This window comes from Protomyctophum bolini (genome assembly GCF_963924005.1).
Source record: "Protomyctophum bolini genome assembly, chromosome: 11".
Lineage (NCBI taxonomy): Eukaryota > Metazoa > Chordata > Actinopteri > Myctophiformes > Myctophidae > Protomyctophum > Protomyctophum bolini.
The window spans coordinates 13,000,563-13,025,811 of NC_137872.1; the positions used below are offsets into that span (position 1 = coordinate 13,000,563).

At 44.3% G+C, this 25,249-nt stretch overlaps 1 protein-coding gene across 1 annotated transcript in view; it reads right to left on the minus strand.

The window, feature by feature from the left end:
• The window catches only part of LOC308323288 (microtubule-associated serine/threonine-protein kinase 1-like), a gene marked incomplete at its 5' end in the record, with an annotated part of 55,144 nt that overhangs the window by 5,057 nt on the left and 24,838 nt on the right, over positions 1 to 25,249 (minus strand). Inside the window, 18 exons of the mRNA XM_080775011.1 lie at positions 207 to 367; positions 1,255 to 1,367; positions 3,937 to 4,059; positions 4,407 to 4,508; positions 4,953 to 5,118; positions 6,360 to 6,492; positions 7,059 to 7,197; positions 7,755 to 7,963; positions 8,296 to 8,372; positions 8,987 to 9,054; positions 9,168 to 9,300; positions 10,552 to 10,653; positions 12,037 to 12,246; positions 13,819 to 13,894; positions 15,529 to 15,692; positions 18,610 to 18,682; positions 19,833 to 19,908; positions 20,368 to 20,462. Coding sequence (XP_080631137.1) covers positions 207 to 367; positions 1,255 to 1,367; positions 3,937 to 4,059; positions 4,407 to 4,508; positions 4,953 to 5,118; positions 6,360 to 6,492; positions 7,059 to 7,197; positions 7,755 to 7,963; positions 8,296 to 8,372; positions 8,987 to 9,054; positions 9,168 to 9,300; positions 10,552 to 10,653; positions 12,037 to 12,246; positions 13,819 to 13,894; positions 15,529 to 15,692; positions 18,610 to 18,682; positions 19,833 to 19,908; positions 20,368 to 20,462 — 2,220 coding nt within the window. The remainder of the gene's footprint in view (positions 1 to 206; positions 368 to 1,254; positions 1,368 to 3,936; positions 4,060 to 4,406; positions 4,509 to 4,952; positions 5,119 to 6,359; positions 6,493 to 7,058; positions 7,198 to 7,754; positions 7,964 to 8,295; positions 8,373 to 8,986; positions 9,055 to 9,167; positions 9,301 to 10,551; positions 10,654 to 12,036; positions 12,247 to 13,818; positions 13,895 to 15,528; positions 15,693 to 18,609; positions 18,683 to 19,832; positions 19,909 to 20,367; positions 20,463 to 25,249) is intronic.

Here is a 25,249-nt window from a genome sequence, read left to right on the forward strand (position 1 = left end):
GTTAACTTTATTACATAATTTATATATAACAGTGTATTACTTCAAGACCTGGTAGTTCATTGCAACGTAGCACTGTGTCACCTTTATTGTATCACCTGCACGGCTTGTTTACATTCAGATTTAGTTCAGCACCGTGACCAAATGTTTTTCAGTTCACTCTACATGTACATAAGTAAGTGACTTTTTGAAAGCAGTAAAACACTTACATCTCAGGGGACCCAGTCCTCCAGGTCTTGTCCCTGAGGGTGAGACTGCCCAGACTCTCTCTCTTGGCCACCCGGTCCTCCCTGGGGCCCTTGTGCTCCCGTCGAGTGACGGTGGGCGGTTTGTGCTCCAGCTGGGACAGATGTTCCATGCTGCTGTAGACCTGTTCATGTCCACAACAAATATACATTAGATGCATCACGTGGCTGTGTCTGCAGAGAGGGAATATTATAGACCCTTGCATTGTGTTAGGGTAATTTTTGACCCATTTTGAAGTTAAGTACCCTTTTCACATTTGATTTTTGGAACAAGGCTTCATGATAGCCTCAGAAACAGCTATTTTGATGCAATCAAATTAATTCTCACCATTTTAGTTAATTCTAGTGGTCTCCATAAAAAAGTGACACCTGTGGTGTTACGGGTAAAAATGGACCTGTATACATTTATGTCATGAAAGAAGGTAGAAAGTATATCGTACTTTGTTTTGGTATACCGGTATCTGCAAGCCCACCTTTACATGATACATCACTCAACCGATAAATTGGATTAATAAATGTCTGTCAATCTGTTGGTTGATTTAACAATTATTTTATGAAATCTGTCAAAACGCACAAACTTGTCCTCCTCGGCTTCGTACACACATAAAGAACAACTGTGTTATGCTCTGCCTGTGTTTCATGGCCGCCTCAATGCTTTTCCAATGGAAGTCACATGGTTTGACCAAACATTTTTGTTTGATGGGGGGAGGGGGGGGCAATCAAACACAAGTGTTCTTCGTACACACATAAAGAACAACTGTGCTGTGCTCTGCCTGTGTTTCATGGCCGCCCCAATGCTTTTCCACTGGAAGTCACGTGGTTTGACTGCCCCCCCCCCCTCCCCCCATCACACACAACTGTTTGGTCAAACCACGTTACTTCCATTGGAAAAGCATTGAGGCGGCCATGAAACAAGGAAAGCACAGAGCATGTTCGTCTGATGTGTGTATGAAGCCCTCTACTGTCATGCTGTGCTGTGCTGTGCTGTGCTGTGCTGTGCTGTGTGGCTGACCTTGCTGAAGCGAGGGGAACAGGATGAGAAACGTCGGATCTCCACAGGTTCTTCATCATCATTGGTGTCGTCCTCATCGTAGGAGTGCACGTGATGGTAGCGATCGGAGCGTGCTGGAACAGAGGGGACAAACATATTGTGACTATCATGGGGAAGGACTGAGAGAAACAAGCCAAGGAGGGACCCACAGGGGTAGAGCACTATTATTTCTCTCTAGATCATAATGTAATATTGAAGTGGAGGCGCTGAAAATGGTCAATTCTGCCTACATATAGAGCCTTTATCCAAGACACTTTACATAGATTGTGCATTGCATTCACCCATTCACACACACACACACACACACACACACACACACACACACACACACACACACACACACACACACACACACACACACACACACACACACACACACACACACACACACACACACAATTAGGATGGGTAAATGCAGAGGTAATATTACACGCATGTACAGTGACAAACAACAACATACTACATCATTTATGTAATTTCTTATCATCAGGCTGAATTAGTCTTGCAATATTGCTGGAAAACGGCCCAAAATGACATTCTGCTAAAACTGTTTTGAACTGAATTGATGGCAGTGGACGGCAATGTGATGGTTATTCTGAGAGGCGCAGTAGCATCCCATTCTCTACAGTCTACAGCAACAAAGTTGGTTGTGTGCCCGGCTGCCCGCCTAGCTACAAATAGGACAGCGTTTTGTATTTTAAGTGTCAAACCCAGCCAGTGTATTAATAACTCCTGCTGGCACAATGCGTGGGTGGTGGTGATGGAGGACGGGGGTGTTCAGACTGCACAGCAGGACCATTTTGTCCAGTTAACCCATTTTGAGATCAGATTCTAAAAATGTCTTCTGCATCCTGACAGTTTTCTGAAAAAGCTATCTTTCTATGTCGGTCGTTCTTCGATTTTTCAAAAATAGCAGACCTACAAGCTCGTAGCGCGCCATTCGGTGGCACGCTATGAGCTTGTAGATCTGCTATTTTTCAATAGCTAAAGCATAACATAATGCTAACACCAAAAGGGGTTCGCGCCCAAAATGGGTTAAAGTCAGAGTTGTCTTCTAAATATCTCGGTATGAAATATCTGACACACGAAACACACACACAACCTCAAGCGATTGGTTTAGCCTGAATTAAGTTGAATTTAGCCAAACATAGCCGATCTACAAGCTCACAATGCATCCAAACACTTTGAGGTTTTAGATCTGATATTTCTTTAATCAAGTGATACCACTATGTGTTTCATACTCTACTGCGGTACTGCCATGACATTTGAATTTCCCCTGTGGGATCAATAAAGGTCTATCTATCCATCTATCTAAGCTCTTCTAAAGCTGCAAACTCAAATGGATTTTCCTCAACATGCTGATTGGACACATTCAGCTCCAAAAAAAGCATCAATACCTGTTCCTCCTCCTAGGATACCATGATACCAGGCTTAAGGCTGCAGCATACTCCAAAGGAACAAGACAGGGCTTGCCGACATTGAATGAAGTTATTAAGGACAAAACCATGTTATACTTACTAATCGTTAGAACCTCATTGAATGCAAGACCCTGTCCAGTCAGTACTCTGCATAGCAACACCATGGTTCCCTCAATGCGAGCCACTGAAGCATCGTGTATAGCTCTGTTTATAAAGTTATTTTCATCAACCTCCGACAGAATTTATCTTGGAGATTTTGCCATTTCTGGCGACCGACACAATGGACAAAGTGTGTACTATCTCTCAGTTCATTGCCATTTGGTTGTTTGTAGACACTCATTATCCACACAGACAACCTTCCTTCAAAACTGTCCATGGTACGTTGTGGACAGGTGCCGGAAATAAAACAATATAAATCATGAGGGCGTTCTGTCTGACCAATCACACATGATGTTTGGCTGGGAGATGTTCGGCTATAGTTAGAACATCAGAGGCGCACAAACCACTGAAAGGCACTGCCTTTCTGATTCTATTTAGTTCCGTCAGATAACTCACGAATAGATTTAACCAACATTTATTATAGAATCAGAATACAAGTGTGCATAAAATATATTTTCTTGGTGTTCGGCTCTGCTGCAATTTTCTCCCTGCTCGGCACAATTAAACACCATCATTAAACATAAAGAGCAGGGAGATAGATACAATAACAACCCCCCATGGGGAACAGAAATAACAGAGCCCACCGGTGGCGCTGGGGTGGCGGTGGGAGCAAACCGTGCATAACAACAACCAGGAACCATATGTAGAAGGAAGGCAGGAAGAATGCATGCAGTCTAGGTGAGCGTAAATACCCCGCCCAATGGGCAGCTGACTGCCACATCAGCGTATGATGTGTGGGTCTTGCACACTGAATACAACCACATAGTAATGCAGCATATTAACCCCTCGGATACAATGAGCATAGCATGAAGCCGCTTGAGTATATCTGACTGAAATAATTCTGGAAGCTACGTACCATTTGTTATTGACCCACCCTATAGCCGAAACAAAGTTTGTGTTTGGTTGGAATATGCTGCAGGCTTTAGTAGTGTTGCACGGCAGATAATTGGGGACTGGGTACCGCAAACCCCCCCTGGAACAGATCCCATTCTTATATGACAGTGCATTGAGAATATGTTTTTTAGAGTTGGCCCAGAATTCCTGGCAGCGCTGCTTGCACACTCACTGTCAAAATAACTAGTGTCCTCCTCCGACTCCAGGTGAGGGATAAACTCTGCTTTCTGTCTCAGAAGGCTGTTCCAGTCCAACTCTGTGAAGAAGGAATGCTGCTTCACCTCGAACGCACCTCCTGGGACAGGAAGAGAGGGGGACGAGAGACGGACAGGAAGAAAGAGAGAGAATGAGAAAGAGAGGAAACGAGGGAAGGAGGGAGAAATCAACATATTAGTCTTAACCTCAGTATTAATCAGAATTAATCCCCCAAACCCTATTAGTCTCTTAAGCCAGAAGACTATTCCACAACCTTCAAATGCTACATACAATCTGTAACTACGCCCCCTGAAAGGAGGCACAAATGGAACTTGGGTCGTTAATGCATTCTCCATCAGTAGTAGTAGTAGTAGTACTAGTAGTAGTAGTAGTAGTAGTAGTAGTAGTAGTAGTAGTAGTAGTAGTACAGAAGATGTTGCAGCTAACCTGTGCCCAGTCGCACCAGAGGATTGGTCTGCAGCAGAGTGGAGATTAGATGCTGGGCGTCGGCAGGGAGAACTTCATCACCCTCTGGCCACACAATGTCATCTGCAGCACACAGTAGACAGAGGAAACATGAGCAATAACAAAGAGAGAGAGAGAGAGAGAGAGAGAGAGAGAGAGAGAGAGAGAGCAAAAGAACAACAGGGGGCAGTATGCTCCCAATCAGGCTACCGGCTCGCCCCATTCTTTTTTTTTTTGAGTGGTGCAGCCACTCCAATGCACAGCAATGTGTGTCCCTGGCTTGCTGGGACGCTCTGTCTCTGTCTCTGATTTTCATTAGCAGATCTCCAACGCGTCGCTTTGCGTTGTGAGCTTGTAGATCTGCTATTTTCACTAATTAAATGTTTTTATTTTGAAACGAAAGAAAGGGGCCATTAACAAATTGGTCTGTGACCCAAACATTGGTTGCTTTGTTTAGGACTCAGGTGAGGGCTTAGACCCTTGTGTCCTCACCTGTGAGGACCTGTCCGTGGACCCTTGTGTCCTCACCTGTGATGACCTGTCCAAACAGCTCCTCTGTAGTGTCTCCAAAGAAAGGCACACAGCCCACCAGGAACTCATAGAGGATGATGCCCATGGCCCACCAGTCCACAGGCTTCCCATAACCCTGGCGAAGAATCACCTCAGGAGCAATGTACTCTGGTGTTCCACACACCTGAAAGAAAGAAGGCCACAGTTTAGCTCCACATGCTTCTCTTATACAACAATAATATTTACCTATATTATAGGTGAGAGCTCCTAATCATAAACTACCCCAATCCTATCCGACATTATCTGCCTGTTAAGGATTAGTGAATTCCATGCAGTCACTATATAGCCAATCTCTGCAAATAAAGGAGAAACAGCGCCCTCTTCCATTATACTTGAACGTCTCCTTTGTCCATCAATATCTGTGTGATTTGTAATGGGTTTGTTTCCTTTTGTTGTTGGTGGCTCACTGTACAGGGTAAGGGTCATTCAACAGTATAAATACTGTAGATCATTCTGAACTGAGCTGAAATACACTGCTCCTGTGTCCCAACAACCATGCTTACTTTCACAGTTACTGTAATATTATAACAACTTAACAACAATAAGCTTGGATATTGTCTGGTTAAGTGCAGTTCAGTGTTGTTTCAAGACTGAAACGCAGAGCCAGGAAGGGAATATAGAAACTTTGAACAAATTGGCAGAGTTTCCAGAAAGCGAGTGGGAGGCATGTGAGCAGAGAGCGTGCATGTTTGTGTCCAGCTGATGGGATTGCTGCAAGACTGCCAAGACCAGATGAAAGCACTGCTTTTGGTTTTCATGGGCAGATGGCTACGCTATGGAGTTGGTTTTTGGCCACGGACCTGCCTGTTCCAGAAATAACGAGGCCTTTGGAATTCAAGCATACATTTTGAGAAGAAGAGAAGAAGCCTCATCTAACAACGGAACTGATTATAATATCTGAGAAGCTATTGGCTAATTCTTCTGTTAAATGTTTATCGTTTTATCTCTTTGCGTTCTGGATATGGCTGGCATGCAATTAACGATCAATCTGCATAGAAATAAACAGATCAAACACATACTGCTTTCATCACTTTAAAAATGAAAATTAAACACAAATTAATATTAATGTCTGAGACCAAAGGGAAAATGTTTTTAATTTGGCCATGCAATGTTAATTAAAGGAAGATTGGGTATGTTCCCTACAACAAAATGTCAAAATAGAAGATAAAATAAAAGAGTCCACCTACCTATCCCCCCAGTGCATCGAACCATATCTGTTCATACATTTTTCTTTGGCAATTCTTGCTTTAACTTAAATAGTAGGCCAGCAAAGAGACAAGACACTGAAAGGAGTTAGGACATGCAACACAGGTCTCCAGTCTGACTAGTCAACACAATGAATATACTGGCGTGTGTCTCCTTTACCTGTTTATCCAGGAACTCGCGGGTGTCCTTCTCTATATGGCCCTCATACAGGTTGGTGGTGAGACTCATCAGACCCATCTTGGACAGGCCAAAGTCTGTCAGCTTGATGTGGCCCATAGAGGTGATCAGCAGACTGCAGACACACAGTGATGATGCTCGTTCAACTTCAAAAAGCTTTATTGTAGTAAAGTAGTAGTAAAGTACAATCAAAGTGGAAACCTTGAACAAGTGGTTCTAAAACCTGAATTCTCATTGTGTGTTGCACGCCGGGTGTAGCGTACTGAAAATAGCAATCTGCATAGCAATAGCATCTGTATTTTCATCTCACCCCATTTGAATTATCGATAGCTGGCTTGTGCTATGACATTTTACCAATGTTACTATAAGAATGTTGGTTAGTGTACTTTTATAACTATTAATATATATTGTAATATTCAGAGCATCTCACAGTACAATACACTGAATACAGGATCCTGACCTGCTGGCTGAAACACTGTTATAAATGTAACAGCCCACATAAGAAAGTGCCATCCAATCTATTTGTGCTGTCTATTTTAGTCTTGACTCGCATTCATTTTGTATTGTGCTTTAGTGACAGCGCCGTGAGCACAAAATAAACTCAAACATTTATTTTGCATGACTCACATATGATTCACATAATTACTTTGCACACATAAAGCTATAGCTGTAACATCTTACTTGTCAGGTTTGAGGTCTCGGTGCACGATGCCATAGTTGTGTATGTACTCCAGAGCCAGAACTGTCTCAGCGAAGTACATGCGTGCCATCTCCACTGGCAGAGCACCAATGTTCTTCAGTAGGGTGGCACAGTCTCCTCCTATTGAAGCAGTTTATATTGTACACCGTGAGGTACTGAATGTCTGTCTGTCTGCCAGCCAGAATAATGTGATATGACACTAAATTGGCTACTGACAATACTAATTACCATAAGACTTCCCATGATTACTCTTGCCCTGGCCTGGACCGTTTCATATTTGAATTATGCTAATTCGATTAGATTACCTACTAAGCATCTTTAATCTTTGTGAGTATGACAACATTAATTTATTGATGGTTCCTCATGTTGCTGTAGACATTACAGGCAGCTCAAGCATAGTGCATGTATCTATTGTGTATCCCACTCAAAACCTTTTACTCCAGTAATGCAGTTTCCCTAGGGCCTGTCTGACAGATCTATTGTTGGGTGTTCCAAAACGTCCTTCAATTGAATGCAGACAAAGGTGAAGTTCTCCTATTTTGAGATTCTAACTTGGTTGAATGGATCTATCACCACTTCCTCAAGTACTGTATTGCAGTGGTTACAGTACTGAATTACAGTACTGAATTGAGTTCTACACACACACAGGTACGTACGTACAGTATATCCAGGCTCACCTTCCACATACTCCATGACCATGCAGAGGTGTCTGCGGGTCTCAAAGGAGCAGAACATGGACACGACAAACGGGTTCTCAGCGAAGGTCAGGATGTCTCTCTCCACAAAGGCCTGCTGGATCTGGTTCCTCAGGATCAGGTTCTGCTTGTTGATCTTTTTCATGGCAAAACGCTGCCGCGTCTCCAGGTGACGCACAAGGTACACAGCCCTGACATACAGATACACACACACACACACACACACATGCAAGCACATACAGACATGTATTCAATTATGTGTCATGCTCATCACACTGCACTGACTGCAGGTGGTTTAGATATTGTTTACATACGCCGTATAGCAATTGCATACGTTTAATCTGTCTCTCATCCTCACACAGAAGTGCATGTACACAGTCAGTCATACACACACTCACTTGCGCACGCACGCACGCACACACGCACGCACGCAGGCACCTGCTGTGAATGCAAGTGATTCTCATTTGCGTGTGACTGTGTGTCACAACATGACCATTAGCATTCATTAGTGCCCTTCACTCACCCGTACGCTCCGTTACTGATCAGTTTGATGGTCTGGAAGTCAACCTCTTCTGGTGGTTTCATGGTTCTCATCTTACCCTGGAGGCAGAGACACATGCCAAATGACGCAAACCCCATATGGCTGATAGTTTTCTATATCCAAATCACATTTTATGTATCCTTGAAGAAGGCTACAAACCAAAATGTTCCCTTTGTTGTTACTGTAATAAACAAACATATTAATCCATGGTTTTTTTTTCTTCCTCGTCCCTTACTCTTACTCCACAGATCAGACTGTTTTATATAATAAATATTTGACAAAAGATACAAACTCTGCCTCCAATATTCATGCCTTGTTCATTCAACTTTTTGAGTGATACTTCTGTATAGACAAACACTGTAATTATAACGGAGCTGCGAGAGGTGTCTCCAAAAATACTACTAAAATGAATGTTTATGACTTCATGACTTAAATCCTTCTCGTCTAATTGTGTAAATATCAGTACTCCGTCTCTAACGGCAGAAGGGTGGCTCATTTGTAGCCCAACATTTATTCAACAAATGAAAACAAATGGACTCAATTATCTGGATGAAATCACATGTGCCAAGTCATTAGTTCTCAAATTGAGAGAGGAAAGCATTGCATGGGTTGACAGATTGGGGGGTTGAGCTATGGGAGGGTTGAGGTATGAATCTCCATTATTGAATCCCACCTCTGTAGAGTCATCCGTTTCAGGTGTGAGGAGTCCTTCACTGTCATAGCTGTCCAGGTTGACAATCTCTGATAACGTAACACAAACATCAATTAACTTATTATGTACTGTACGTATGCATGACATGTATGCATGTATGTACAGTATCTATCTACTGTAGCTAGCTACCCATCCATCTCACCTTCAATAGGGTCCCTGGTCAGTCCCAGCTGACTGATGATGTAACGAGGAATGTCTGTCTTCATGAGGTGTCCCTCCTTGGCGTGGTCCTCTGCTGCCTCCAGCAGGTGATAGAACTCCTCTGGATTGAACTCCTGAAAACAGGTGACACATTAAATTAGTAATTAATGTTACATCAGCATCCTTCGTTCGACAGAGAGGGTATAATCTGGAGGTCAAGACCAGACAGTGGCCTTAGAGTGTCCGCCCTGAGGTTGGGGTTCGGTTCCCAGCCGGGTCGTACCAAAGACCCAAATATTGCCTCCCTGCTTGAAGGGTTGGATTGGGGGGTCAGATCAACCATAAGTGATTCCCGAGCGCGACTCCTGCCAGAGATGGGTCAAATTTCACAGCGGAAACGTGTGTGACGTGTAGGACTTTGACTTTGGTGGGTGTTTGCCTAGTATGTCAATTGTATTTGTGTAATTTTAGAGTGGATGTATCACAGACTCAGGGAGACACTTTGTTATAAAACAGTTGGTCTGGTGTAAGCGCATGCGCACACACGCGCACACGCACACACACACACACACACACACACACACACACACACACACACAGACACACACACACACACACACACACACACACACACACACACACACACACACACACACACACACACACACACACACACACACACACACACACAGTTAATCCTAGCTGAAGTGACAGTGTGGTCACAGTCCTATGAGCCACAGTGGGGGGGGTTTCGATAGGGAGGGTCATTGGCTGGTATTAGTAGAACTGTAGCGAAGCAAATGGAACTTTAATCTAAATGCAAATGTCTTCTCTAGCCAGACGGATCAGGTCTGTTACACTGTCAGTTCATTTTCTCTCACCCCTGCTGTGCAATATTATCAGTCTTTTCAAATGCTTTTTTTCAAATTGGTCCAGAAAGTGAGTACATGTGTGCGGTACATGTACTCACATTAATTTGCCTCCCATCCACATGGAGTATGTAGAAAGGGAGACAGTGTGCGTGTGGTCAAGGATGGTGGAACGAAGACTGAACTGAACACGACAACTGACGAGAAAATCGATATTCCTAAGTGTAACAGCTTTTGTTTTGCTGCAGTTGCTTTGATGCGTGCTTCTTGGGATGTGAAGGGAAGCATGTGTGTGTGTGTGTGTGTGTGTGTGTGTGTGTGTGTGTGTGTGTGTGTAGTGTGTGTGTGTGTGTGTGTGTGTGTGTAGGAGAGATAGAGAGAGAGAGTGTGTGTGTGTGTGTGTGTGTGTGTGTGTGTGTGTGTGTGTGTGTGTGTGTGTGTGTGTGTGTGTGTGTGTGCGGGAGTGTGAGAGTGACGCACGTGTGCATGCATGCGTGCGTGCGTGTGTCATCTCACCAGACATTCCAAGAGCCTGGCGGGACGTGAGATGATGATGAGGAGCTTCTTTACCAACTCTGTGACGAAGGCTACCTCTGTGCTCTCTGAGCGGTCGTATGCCTGAGAGAGAGAGAGAGAGAGAGAGAGAGAAAGAGAAAGAGGGAGAGAAACAAATGAGAAGAGGTAGCAGCAGAGGGGGGATTTTACTGTGTACAACAGAGGGCAATGCATTGCAGTTCCACTGGGGCGGAATGGAAGATAAACAAAAAAAAACGATCCAAAAGGCATTAGATTTCAGAAAACTCTTAACGCAGCGGGCGTGGTGGATCCAATCAAACCCAAAGCAGGCCACCCAGAGAACTCGTCAGAGTGATTTAATCAACATGGGGGACGCAGATAAATCTTTTGAAGCCTCCTATCTGCTCAGAGAAATAACATGCGCAATTAGTCTCATTTACTGCTGCTGTCGAATCCTCATCCCTCCGTGAAGCCCCAGTGCTGCAGAGTTAAATGAGACGGATTGAACTGAAGCGACTTCTCAAGAGCCGAGCTCAGAACCCCCGTAAACCCTGGTATATCACATACATTCCATGGCATGGGTCAGTAAGTGGTGCGTTCAGCGATGCATATGTGTTTGCAAATGTTTGCATGCTGTCAAGAGCGTTAGTGAAAAAAGCTCTGTTGATGTTTGAGATTTATTGGATCGCAAATTGTACAGAAGTACGCAGATGGCGGCTCAAATTAACAATATCCAGAAAATGCCATGCCGTGTGCCCACGCTGAAGGTGTCAGTCGTGAAATGTGTAAGTGTCAGAGTCAGGTTGACACTAGCTAAGAAGCAGCATTTTGGGTTACACAGGCACATTGTAGGATTTTTGTCTAGTTGAGAAAAAAAAAACATTGGTGTTACACGAAAAACTATGACCCATAAAATTAGGTAATGGCAGTGCGCCTTCCCACCATGTACCTGAAACCCAACATGCATTTTACTGTGTGACGTGCGTGTCACGTGATCAGGCTTAGCCAATCGGCGGAAAGAATTTGCGGCGCGATGCTAGGGGGTAATATTATTAAATACGAATACGGCGCACCGTGGCGTTTGGAGATAGAACTGGTAGTAGTGTGAGCCCATTGCTACGGAAGAGCAATGGGAGCGTGGAATTAACGTAAATATAGCCCAACCAGTGTGCTTTCTGGTTTAGAGGGGCGGGTCACGCTTGGAGTAAGCGGTGGATAATATTGGTTCACCGATCTGAGGGCACACCCCTGCCCCCCTCCGCCCCTCCCCTCCCTGGTAGAAAACAGCGGAGAAAACTGACGTCAACATTATTTCAAGTGACGCCCCTCTGCACTGTAGTTCACTCCCACTCCTAGACCAGGAAATGTGTCTCGTTGCCCCAGGCTTTCATTTTTGCGGTGAATGCGAACGAAAATAAAAGCCTGGGTACCGAGGCTAACGCAAATATGATATACTGTATGCGTATATATGTGTGTTTCACTGACGTCGTTGAGCAGCTTCTCCAGATTCTCCTGGAGCTCAAAGAAGTAGATGGTGGTGATGAGGCCGTCCCTGGCCTTGGCCAGGCAGTCTCTGGACAGCTCGGCGATCTGGTGGTGGATGAAGCTGAGCACGCCGTCCGCCAGCGGGAGCACGCTCTCTGGGGAGAAGTTCTGGATGAACTCCGCCAGCCGGCCTTCCATCTGCGCCGTGGCCTGGTGATGAAGAGCAGCATTAGGACCGGATCTGTGTCAGCTTAGCTTTTAACCAGTTTAACCATTATTTTATACTTTAGCTATTCAGACAAAAAAAATAAAACAAAAAAGCCTCCGCGCATCTGCTGAATGATTTAGGTGAGGTGCAAAAAGTCACAAAAGTATAGAAATAAAAAATGGAGGGAGGCTCCGCACACTCAAATCTGTGCACAATAATTTATTGCAAGCTATGCCTGAAGAAGGTCAATGGAGCCTCCCTTCATTCATATATTTGAATATATATTCTTTCACAGCAAACGTTTTTAACTCAAATCTTTGCTTCTGGGGGTCACTGGAACAAAAATATTTTGAGAGAGTCGGTGGCCAAATATATAATTGTGGGGCTCCTTGACATGAAAAGGTTGGAGAACCACTGACATAATTTAGAAACATAGGTTTTTCAGAAGACTGTTTTGAAGACATTTTAGAATCAGGTCTTAATGGGTTAGAGACGGGGTCGAGGGTGGATCATGGGTTAGGCACCGAGGGGGCCTGTGGACTGGGGTAGTGAGATAGAGAGACGAGAAGGGAAGAGGTAATGAGAGGAGGCTCATGGCTAATTTATACACAAGCACATGATGGTGTCCCATGCCAAATATAGTAGATCAGCTTCAGACTTCAGTCAGAAGTTCAGAACTTGACTCGCTCATAGTTGTTTTTTCTTTGACTCGTTTTAGTGCGAGGTGAGAAAAGCCCAGCTTTGAACCTCATTTGAATTTGTGGATTAAAGCAAAAAAAAATAATAATCTCATGACTGAAACGTTTGGTCAGGTCAAGTCCCAATCTGTGAAAATACGCATAAATTGCACGCAAGCACAAGCTCTGTTTCCTGAACAATAAGCACACTATGTGAATGTAAGTGATGTTTTGGTATTATCCTTCTAAAATCCTGCTGTTCTACATACAGCCAAGCGGTTGAAGAAATCACAGATTGCGTTAACCTTTGCCTTTATTAAATAGTGGAGAACATTAAGGTTTGTGGAACATTCTGAACACGTGTTCTATTGCTAGTATGACCATGCACTTCAACTACTCTTTCATCTTAAAATAGCCATTTATACACTCTCCGAATTGTGGGACATTGTGTTGGACTCTATGGAATCCAAAACACAAGGCTCCAGCTTCCTAAGGCCAGACAACATCGGTCTCGCTGCCTTTGAGCTCATTTCCTTTCAACTTCATCAGCCTCAGCAGTGTCAATCCCTAATGGCACTAATGGCAACTGAGTTAAAAACGCAAAGGCTGTGCCTCCCCTTGTGATAGATAGTGGGTGACATTAATATTCTCCTCACAGCGTAAACCTCACAGGGCCGGGCACAATGATGTCATCCTCTCGGGGCCTCTTTTTTTCATCTGTCTCCTGATGAGGGGGTTATCACACCAACACCCAATATCAATAGTAGCTAATTTGGGCTCTGTGATGATATCACAGTTTGGAGTTTATAGGATCATTAGATGGGCCTGTGTGTGTGTGTGTGTGTGTGTGTGTGTGTGTGTGAGTGTGTGTGTGTGTGTGTGTGTGTGTGTGTTTACCTTGGGAAAGCGTTCTTTGTACACATGGTTCATCATGACTATCTCATTGTCGTAACAGGAAGGGGAGCGTCCAGGGCTGTGGAAAGGAAATAAGACAAACATAGTTGGCCTACTTGTGTTTTTTTTATTGTCTAATATGCCATAAAAAATAAAATCTATTAACACTTACTATTTCCCTGTAAGTCAAACATGATACAATGATACAATAGGCTACTTTGAGAAAGTTATGAGGAAAATAACCACTGACTTGCTCACAGTACAGTGCATTATTCCTGCTTATATCACTTTTAACTTGCAAAGTCTCCATAATTGCCAAAAATATTAAATATACTGTTGGAAGAGTCTTCCATGATTTTCTTTCATTCGTTCATTCATACAGCTACAGTAAGTGCAGAAACGAATTTCTGTCACCAGGTATAGCTAATGTATAATTGTATAATTTGTTGGGACGAATTGTCAAATTCATTTTTTTTTTGGCATGTCCATTTAATCTGTTTAGGCAGCGTGACCGATAATTCATCTCGAGAATTGATTGCATTTCAACCATCCTAAATATTAGCAGCAGTGAGCAGTGCCTAGAGGCCAACAGCTCCTGCATACGTGTGTTCTGGTGTGGTAACACAAAGAACATGCAACCCCACTATAGCTATGCACAGCTGCAGTGGTTTGGGTACAGATAAAGCACTTCTATGACTGCATGACAACTTGAGTGGCGTCTCCTCCTCACTGACCGTGAAATGTTCTTCAAATGCCATGCTCACACTTATTGTTGTTGCTGCCACACGGTTTGCTTTGCTGCTGCTGGCTGACTAATGCTTTATAATTATGTATTTGAACAGGACTGGTGACTCAAATATGGCATTTGTCTATTCAACTGCACCTTGAAATCTTTCTCTTAAATGTATCACCTATATCCTTATCCTAGTATACAGTAAATGCTTAATACCCACATATATGGGCGGTTGGATACATTACAATTGGACACATTACCTACTGTAGCTAAAATAAATTATTATTTTTTATTTATTGAATATAAATGAGCAATATATTTGCAGAAGGAGGAGAGGAGCAGCACAAACATTGTAAGCCTTTTATTTAGGTGCTAGGTGAACCTAAATAAAAGGCTTAACATGTCTGTGCTGCTCCAGTGTCCTCTCCTCCTTCTGCATTAAGTGTCCTTGTTCCTGTGATGCACCGGACCAGCCGCTTCAGGCTCGAGGCGCGTTGGTAGACTCCCTTTGTTCTTGAGCAATATATTTATTATTGTTTATCTCTCAACCATAGGGATTCCGAATCCCCCATACATAAACAGCAGATCCAAAACAACGGGTGGTAGCTGGGGTGGTGGAGGGTGAGCAGCAGTGTTTGAACAAGATAGCAGTGGTGAGAGCAGCAGCAGCATGAGCGCGCTATGAGCTTGTAGATCTGCCATTTTTCCATAGCTAAAGCATAACATAATGCTAACACCAAAAGGGGTTTCCGCCCAAAATGGGTTAAATAGAGCGGTCTGTTACTGCTAGTCTCGCTACCCAGACCTTTACTCCAGTGGGAATAAAAACAATTATTATTGCTAATGCTATCCTGGTGCTTCCATATAGGACGGAGGCAGAACACACACAGCAGTTTATAATGTGAAAACTTGAAACGCTTGTAAAATCACCAACGTAAGATGAACACTGTCGGCCAATCACTAGACTAGTCGCTGCTGACCTGAGGCTGCGTGAGCGAGGGCGCATGTTGTGAGGAGAGCAGCGGCCGCCGTCGTCATCCGTGATGCTCTCTGTGCTGCCGAAGTGCTTGGACAGGAAGTGCAGCTCGTCCATGGTGGGCTGGAAGGGCAGCTGGTGCAAGCGCTCCTGAGAGGAACTGGAGGACTGTTGTGGGGGTCCGTGGGGATTCAGAGGAGGAGGAAGACCGGCAGAGAGGGAGAGAAGGGAGAGAGGGAGAGGGAGGAGGAAGCAGGAAGATGACGTTAAAGCCGAGTGACTCAGCGCTCCTGGTGAGTCGAGACGTGTCCACGTGGCTGTGATGAGTCAAGTCAACCTGGTCCATCTGTCTCTAATCTCTGGCTGTGCTGTGTAGTGTGTATAGAGTACACACCCACAATATATCCATGAGACAATGACTTCATTTCACTTTTTTTCATGCATTCTTCATGTAACCACAAAACACATGCCACTATCTCTATGACAGCAATGACACTAACATGACAGCATTTACACTTCGTCACATAACTCTGTTCTCACTCGTTTGAAAGGCCTACAATTTACTGGTATATTTGATTTTTTTGCATCCTGTGGGAACAGGCGCCAATTTTGAATGCCGGCATATTTTGTACCTTCCATATTATATCACATCATCCTACCTAGTCAGAATGACTGCATCGTTATCCCATCACAATCACATGAGTGTGAATGAATGCATCACTTTACCGACACCGCCATGACAGTGTGTCATGATGATGCTTCAGAGAGAGAGAAAGAGAGTGTTGTATGCAGGGTGAACTTGGGTTGAGACAGCATTGGATATAGTGAGAGAGAGCATGTATTTTTTTTACTGGGTTGAGAGAGCATGGGTTATAACTTATAATGAGAGAGAGAGTGTGTGTGACAGCAAAGTTGCCTTCACCCGGGGTGAAACTGTTCAATGAACTAAATGCTTTCTATGAGCAACGCTGGCACAACTAAGAGAAACATGTATTTGAAGTGTCCATCTAGACTACGATGCGAGTTGAAGTAGCGCAACTCCTTTCAGTACATCGTGTACGACGGAGAGAGAGAGAGAGAGAGGGGGGGGGGAGAGAGAGAGAAATAAGAGCCCAGGTGCAGACCTGTGAATCTGGGTCAGCAATATGGCCACCTAGAACGGATAGATGTACCACGGTGTTAAAGGGATAGTTCACCAAAGAAAGGACTTCTTTTACAGTATATCAATTACCCACACCATGGAGCCTTGAATTCATGGAGATTCTTTTGTCGCATTCCTGAGCCAATAACTGTGCCATCAAATTATGGCTTTAGGAATAAATAAAATAAAATAAAAAACAACGTCAGATTACGGTAAGAAAACAGCTACTACAGAATTCTCCTTTAACTGGGTTGATGATGTTTATAGGACCGGAAAGTCTGGCGTGGCATTGTGAATTCCATGATTGGTCGGCGTGATGATGTAAGTGCCCCTCACTTCACACGGGTCTGATTTTATTTAAATAATAATATATATATATATAATAATCATCATTTAATCCCCAGATTCCCCACACTGTGAGCGCTGTTAATACCGTGCCTGGGGAGAGTCAGGGTTTAAGTCTGTTGCTCAAGGACACTTCGACACATACACTGGGCGTAGAAGGCGAACCGGGGACCTTCTGATTCCCAGACGGCCTCTAGTCTACTCTCTACCCATTCAGCCATGGCATCCTGGTGGCTCTTCCATTCTTTCTAGGGTGGACATCTACTGGCAACCATGAATCTGTCTCAGCCTGTCATCTACCCACCTCGCCTCAACAGCCTCATTTGCCTTCAGTCAAAGCAATGAGACCTGGACCTTCACCACTCACTTCGCTAATTGCACAATCAATCGGCGATCAATCGCAGGTGAAAGCCACACGGAAAGAAGCCACGCCAACAGGCTATAGATGCCAGCATGGAGCTATAGAAAGAAGCCACGCCAACAGGCTATAGATGCCAGCATGGAGCTATAGGAAGAAGCCACGCCAACAGGCTATAGATGCCAGCATGGAGCTACAGTATAGGAAGACGGTTGTCATTGTCGTTGCTCATCTGTTTCATGTCATTTAGAGGTTGTGTAAGGACTGTGTAAGGACTAAGGATTACATGGATTATGTGTCTACTGAACTGTCAACCTACTTACCTGTCCACCTACTTACAGTACCGGCCTGCATGCCCCCAATACTGTACGTGGGACTCATTTGCACTCAAATGACTAGATATGTACAAATACAGTATATATCTCTGCTGTCGGGCAGAAACCAGCCAACTCCAAAATGTTCAATTTTCAGAAAATGAAAAAAATATCCAGCTCAAGTGGAGTTATAGAGGTTTTGGCCGAAGCTCTTTTAATACTTTCATTGGTTCAATCTTTTTTTAACCAACACACGGACGTAAAGAGTGTTCATGTTCAATAGTACTAATGTATGGAGGTTTCTGCAGGACAGCGATGATATACACATTTCTTTTCAATTAAAACATTAATCACTCAATGAAAAACCTTCCATTCTATCTAGCCTGATCATACTATCTGGAAAAAAAGCTGCAAATGTTGTTGTCGCTGTTTTCTGCCCAACAGTGACGATAGATGTTCCTGTAGTTTGTTGTGCATCCAATGGTCTCTCTGTCATGACAGTAACTATCAAGCTCTGTTCTTCTTTCAATCTCTCTCTCTCTCTCTCTCTCTCTCTCTCTCTCTCTCTCTCTCTCTCTCTCTCTCTCTCTCTCTCTCTCTCTCTCTCTCTCTCTCTCTCTCTCTCTCTCTCTCTCTCTCTCTCTCTCTCTCTCTCTCTCTCTCTCTCTCTCTCTCTCTCTCCTCTCCCCTCTCCCCTCTCCCCTCTCCCCTCTCCCTCTCTCTCTCTCTCTCTCTCTCTCTCTCTCTCTCCTCGCAGCTGGATTGTGGACCAGGCCCTGTAATGTTTCTGTTGGGCAACAATGACAGCAGCACAGAAAGACCCGGGGGAGGGGGTTGGAAGGGTTTCTGCCCAACAGCAACGTTTTCCACTGAAGGAGACCTGTGTCTTTCTCCGTCTAGCCAAATTATATACAAAGATCTGTGTACCGTGGAGCTGGGCGTGTTGGTTCCATATCCAGAAGAGGGCAGAGATGCCAACGACCATCGCCGACCATCCGCTCTGTAGAGGATGACAGATGTAGACGACATACAGTAAACACATGCTGTACGCACACTACAACACATACTACTGTTCTCCATACCACCCACAGTACACATGTACAATTAGCTGTGTTTCATTTACAGTTGTCAGCATTTGAGATGCATTTGATAGTACATCTTAATAATCACATACTGACTGAGCATCATCATCAACATCAATCACCATTTGTTTAGTTAAGCTGTGTCTGTCTGTCTGTCTGTACTGTACATTTACACAAGTTTACTGTAGTGATGGAGGGGAAATCCATGCCTCTGCTTTTGATATCCCTGGTGATCCCCCTGTACGATGAACACTGTGTCAGAGTTGAATATACTACTGTGAAGTTGTTTACACAAAGATGTTTCAAACATAATATCACAATTTAACAAAAAGTATTTTAACCCCATTAATCCTGGCATCCTAATTTCAGACAAATTTAAATAGCACCCGACTGAGTCAATTATGCACCCTCTGAGGTTGTCTTGATTTATTTTACATTTTTGAATGATAGGAATGATTAGTTATCATTATTATGAGCTATGAGCATTCAAATCCCACCCCCCACACTCACGGATTCCCCAGATAGAATTTCAGCTGTGCTGCTAGAGTTTCACTGAGCACCCAATGTCCTTCATCCCCCAACCGGCCCAGGTTATTCCCCTGAGGGCTTCCTCGGCCAGGAGAACACAGAGGATCTCATTCATTGTGTCTCTACGTACGCGTACGTAGAGCGAGCCTTGACAGACAGCCAGACGGATTTGATAAATGAGGAACTTTGGATTTGCGGCGAGGTCTGAGGAGAACGCTCCTGCCGACACTGTGTTTGACTGAGGAGAAGTGACATGGTGGGAGGTAAACAACAGCCTGACAGCTGATTCACACACAACACTCTGTCCTAAAGAATGCACAGATGCATGCAAACTACACAATAAAGAGTTCAGCTTCACCGAGCTGATGGCTGAGCAGCACAAAATGGGGACGGGTTGTGGGGCTGACATGTCCTCCATTTCTTTTTTTCTCTCTATTTCTCTCTCCTGACATCACTACATTTGTATCTCCATCACCCAGGGGCCCTTTCAGGTCCATTCGCACGCACGCACGCACGCACAGAGTGTCAGAGAGCTGTTACCTTCTAGAGGAGGCGAATGAGAAGTGTGCTGGGTTGCTGGGAGAGAAGTTCCGTGGGCTGTCCAGAGGACTGCTTCCTGAAAGCAGGAAGAACGAGAGAGAGAGAGAGAGAGAGAGAGAGAGAGAGAGAGAGAGAGAGATGAGAAAAAGAGCATGAACAGACAGGGAAAACAGACTTTGTGTGACAGGGGGTGAGATATTCTTTTCTACACAGAAACACGAAAAAAGGGATGTCAGCTATGTCAGATTATATATTTCATATTCAACTTCACATGAAAATGAATGTTTTATTTTTGAGTATGAGTCACTAGTGCAGCAATAGGGATTCAGTGCTGTGGTACCACCCGTGAACACATCCTATTGAGTTTGTTGGAGTGACTGGCCAAGCCAAATGCACCGAGGAGGAATCAGTTTCCACAGCGGGCGGGCAGGAACCTTACCCCCGCACCTCCTGGACAGCCAATAACAATACATCTCTCTGCTGGAATGATGGTTGTCAAACGGAGGGGAGGGGAGGGGAGGCGGTGCTTACATACCCAGGTGGCCAGGTAGCGGCAGGGGCGAATGTGGGCGTGGCAGGGTGGGAGACGTGGTGGTCAGGATCAAACTCTTCCTGTTGCTGGCACGGCAGCTGCAGAGAGAGAGAGAGAGAGAGAGAGAGAGGGTTGAGGTTAGGCATGTAATGTTAAAGTTACATGCACACACATTACAAATTACAAATATAATATCCATCAGTTAGCGTCACGCGGTTCCACAAGAATTCAAGATGGCGAGAGTAATCCCTCTGTATAAAAAAGGAAACAAATTAGAACCTGGCAACTACCGTCCGTTTCGATCCTTTGTTCCATCTCTAAGGTTATAGAGAGATTAAATCACGAAGAAATCAACAGCTACCTCGACGAGCGCAAACTGCCATTTGTATTCCAATCTGGTTTCAGAACATCCCACTCCACTGACACATGCCTACTGTATTTGACCGACTACATCAAATGCGAGGAAGACTTGTGGCTGGACCTCCAAAAGGCGTTGTAAATCATTCAATTCTACTGGATAAACTCAACTTGATCGGTTTTGAATGAATGACCTTTATTTATAAAGGTATATAAAGGTTTTGATAGCACATCATTAAAATGGATGAAATCCTACCTTGATAGAAGAGAACAAGTGGTTTACATCAATGGAACCATGTCATCCTCCCTCCCTGTGAACTGTGGGGTTCCCCAAGGAAGCATACTAGGGCCGTTACTGTTCCTTCTATACATTAACAACATGAATGAATGTAAGTGCAAACTGTTCCTGTGCGCTGAAGACTTATTATTCCTGGCCTCACGAGGGAAAAATACAGGTGGAGGAAGCTGTGCACTTCGTTACTACAGATAACGACCTGTCACTACACCTTGGTAAAACAGAATCCATTCTTTTTGGGTCTAAACATTCCCTCAGGAAGGTCAATGAAAATGATTTCAAGGTCATAGTTGATGACATAATCTAGCAAAGAAGAAGTTACCCATTTGGGCTGTATTCTTGACAACAAACTGACAGGTGAAAGCATGGCAACACCTTTGTTGCCATGCTGAATTCCCTTTTTTGTCAACAAAAGTACTCTCAGGACTCTTGCCAGGGCCCTCATGCAATGCTACTTTGATTACGCTTACACTTCCTGGTTCTCCAACATCTCAATGTCACTAAAGACTAAGCTTCAAACCTCCCAAAACAAACTACTGAATAGACTACTTTTTGACCTGCAGGGGCCCATGCCATGACCCACCTTTATCCAAACCATTTTGATAGCCTAGGATGGCTCAGGGTAGAGGTCAGGGTTAAGCAATTAAAAATGGGATTGGTTTTCAAAATAGCCAATGTGACCTTGCCCTCAATGTCACATATCTGACTAAATGCCTAAGAAAAACTGAGCCACAGCCCCAACACCAGAGGGAGCGACAACGGTTCCTTCTACAGCACTGCCGCCCAAGTGTGGAATGCCCTGACACACCATCCCTTTAAAAATGTGGTTCACTGGCTTCCTTTAAAAACAGGCCTGAAAATCCACCTTATACTATATGTACGTAGTGGTTTATATTTGTGATAATATTACATTTGTGTGTGGTGTATGTGGACGTGCGTGCATGTCACAATGTGTGTGTTGTATGTGCTTTTTTTAATCAATTAATGCCCTACCTAATCATACAATAGTGTTGCACAAAACACTGTTGAAAATAGCAGATCTATAAGCTCACAGCGCGGCACGGTGCGACGCATTGTGAGGTTGTAGATAAGCTAATTTCACTATTATTTTATTTAAAAATCACACCCGTGTGAAGTGAGGGGCGCTAATATATTAAAGTCTAACTCATGTTGGTTAGGTGATGTAATGGTGATAACAAACGGTGACAAAACAAAATTCTCTTTATTGTTAATGGCATTTAATGCTTGTGTTAGGGACAACATGATGTAAATGTTCCCTTTATTGTCAAAGGCGTTTTTAAAACAAACATTGAACTAAAAACAAACATTAAACCTGTATATAGCACCCCTCAAAAATAAGAATAATAAAAAGGAACGGTTTTGGAGCGACATCAACGATATGCCAGGAAATGAGTGAATGCAGATGCATGAGAGAGGATGCAGACACATGCAGATGAATGAGTGAATACAGATGCATGAGAGAGGATGCAGACACATGCAGATGAATGAGTGAACACAGATGCATGAGAGAGGATGCAGACACATGCAGATGAATGAGTGAACACAGATGCATGAGAGAGGATGCAGACACATGCAGATGAATGAGTGAACACAGATGCATGAGAGAGGATGCAGACACATGCAGATGAATGAGTGAACACAGATGCATGAGAGAGGATGCAGACACATGCAGATGAATGAGTGAATACAGATGCATGAGAGAGGATGCAGACTCATGCAGATGAATGAGTGAATACAGATGCATGAGAGGATGCAGACACATGCAGATGAATGAGTGAATACAGATGCATGAGAGAGGGTGCAGACACATGCAAATGAATGAGCATGAGAGAGGATGCAGACACATGCAGATGAATGAGTGAATACAGATGCATGAGAGGATGCAGACTCATGCAGATGAATGAGTGAATACAGATGCATGAGAGAGGGTGCAGACACATGCAAATGAATGAGCATGAGAGAGGATGCAGACACATGCAGATGAATGAGTGAATACAGATGCATGAGAGAGGATGCAGACACATGCAGATGAATGAGTGGATACAGATGCATGAGAGGATGCAGACACATGCAGATGAATGAGTGAATACAGATGCATGAGAGGATGCAGACACATGCAGATGCCGAGCTCACACTGCTGGAGGAGCACAGCGATAAAGAGAATTCAATTTCCTCTCCCATCCATCCATCCAGCCGGCCATCTCCTCTCCCACCAAGATAAGTATGGAGAGAGAGAGTATGAGGGAGAGAGGGAGACAGATGGAGAGGGAAAAGCAACGAGGAGGAGGCAGAGAAACAGAAAAAGAGGGAGGGAGAGAGAGAGAGAGCGAGAGAGAGAGGGAGACAGAGAGAGAGAGAGATAGAGAGAGAGGGAGAGCGAGAGCGAGAGAGAAAGATTTTTCTGAAAGCTTTCCAAAGTTCAATATGACATCATTTCTCCATGGGGAAGCTAATGGCCGTCATTATACCTCCACTGTCACACCTCATCCAACCACTCATGGTCATTACATCTCTTTGCCAAAAATAGGAGCAAGCTTTTTTCTCCCTGGAAATAAAAACGTCTGGGTTTCCGAGGCTAAACGTCTGGGTTTCCGCGGCTAGGAGCAAGCTGACTTCTTACTTACGAGAAATATCATGCAAACCAGTGGTTCTCAATGTGAGGTTTGGGGACCCCCAGGGGTCGTTGAGGGGTTCCAACTCTGAGAGTGGTTCCATTTATCCCCTCTCAGAGTTAAATTGTCACAGAGGATTTTGTAGTGTAAATTGGGGTCACAGAGATGTAGAGAAATGTAAATGACACATGGGTTTGATCAACGAGGAGAAAAGGCTTGCGTCAGGATGACGGATGGCTCCCATTCAGTGCTCTAATGCTATACCAAGCTCAGTCTCAGGCAGAGAATGGACCACCCCATCCACCCACCCACTGCCATCACATGGGTCCGCATGTGAGCGAGACTGACTTAAATGTACGCACGCACGCACGCACGCACGCACGCACGCACGCACGCACGCACGCACGCACGCATGCACGCACGCCTCTAGATGTGACATGGTCCAGCAGTCACACTCTTGCACATACAGCTAGTCACGCTTGCACGCATGCACACACACACACACACACACACACACACACACACACAGTCACGTGACGTGAGCCTCACACACACACCTTTTCTGGCACCTGCAGACTGGAGACGTGAGCTGACTGAGATGTGATCAACACATGAAAGAGATGAGAAAGAGAGAGAGAGAGAGAGAGAGAGAGAGAGAGCGAGAGAGAGAGAGAGAGAGAGAAATAAAGACGTGAACCGAAGCCGTCTTTACATGCAGAGAATTTAACCAAACCCTAATACCTCAGTCCTTAGTACAGAGTAGTCCTAAGGGTCTACTCTGTATACTAAGGACCCCTGTTCATTTCTCTCTGCACCAAATCTCTCAGCTGAAAATAGCTTGTAAATCTGCTGCTTTCACCAAACGTTCTCCCCAGAATAGGGACGGACGCTAGGGCTATTTATCAAGGCCAATGATGAGTGGAGTGGATCCAGCATCTTGCTGAAGAACACTCTGTAACATTTGAGTCACGTCCTCCCCATGACCGTCACAAAAAGACACTGACGTTTAGAAAGATCTGTCATAAAAGGGGGGGTTTTAAGTAGAGATGTCCCGATACTGTATCGTTATCGGAAAAGTATCGCGCGACTTATTTGTCATAATCGGGTCATATCGGATGTGGAGTTTGCTTTCGAGTTGCCAAAACGTCAAGTGCACATTTGAGTGAGGAGTCTGCTATAAACACAACACCAGATATATAGCTAGATAGCTATAAACACAACACGAGATATATAGCTAGATAGCTATAAACACAACACGAGATATATAGCTAGATAGCTATAAACACAACAGGAGATCACAGCACTGGTATCGGTATTCGGTATCGGCTAACAGAAAAGTGTGGTATCGGGATCGGATCGGGAACGAAAAAAGTGTATCGGGACATCCCTAATTTTAAGCATGCACCTACTCTCTAGTCTACACATGGTGCAAAAGGCCAAGATTCCAGTGCTACTGCTAAGTGGATTGTTTTCAGGGTGAGATGGTTGGAGAGAGAGGAATCTACAGGGTAGTGAGGGCATGCATACTGTCAGTGTGGACTGTATTATAAGCGACTTTCTGTAGTTGCGGGTTGCGTTTTTTTTTAGGCTTGTTGCTTAT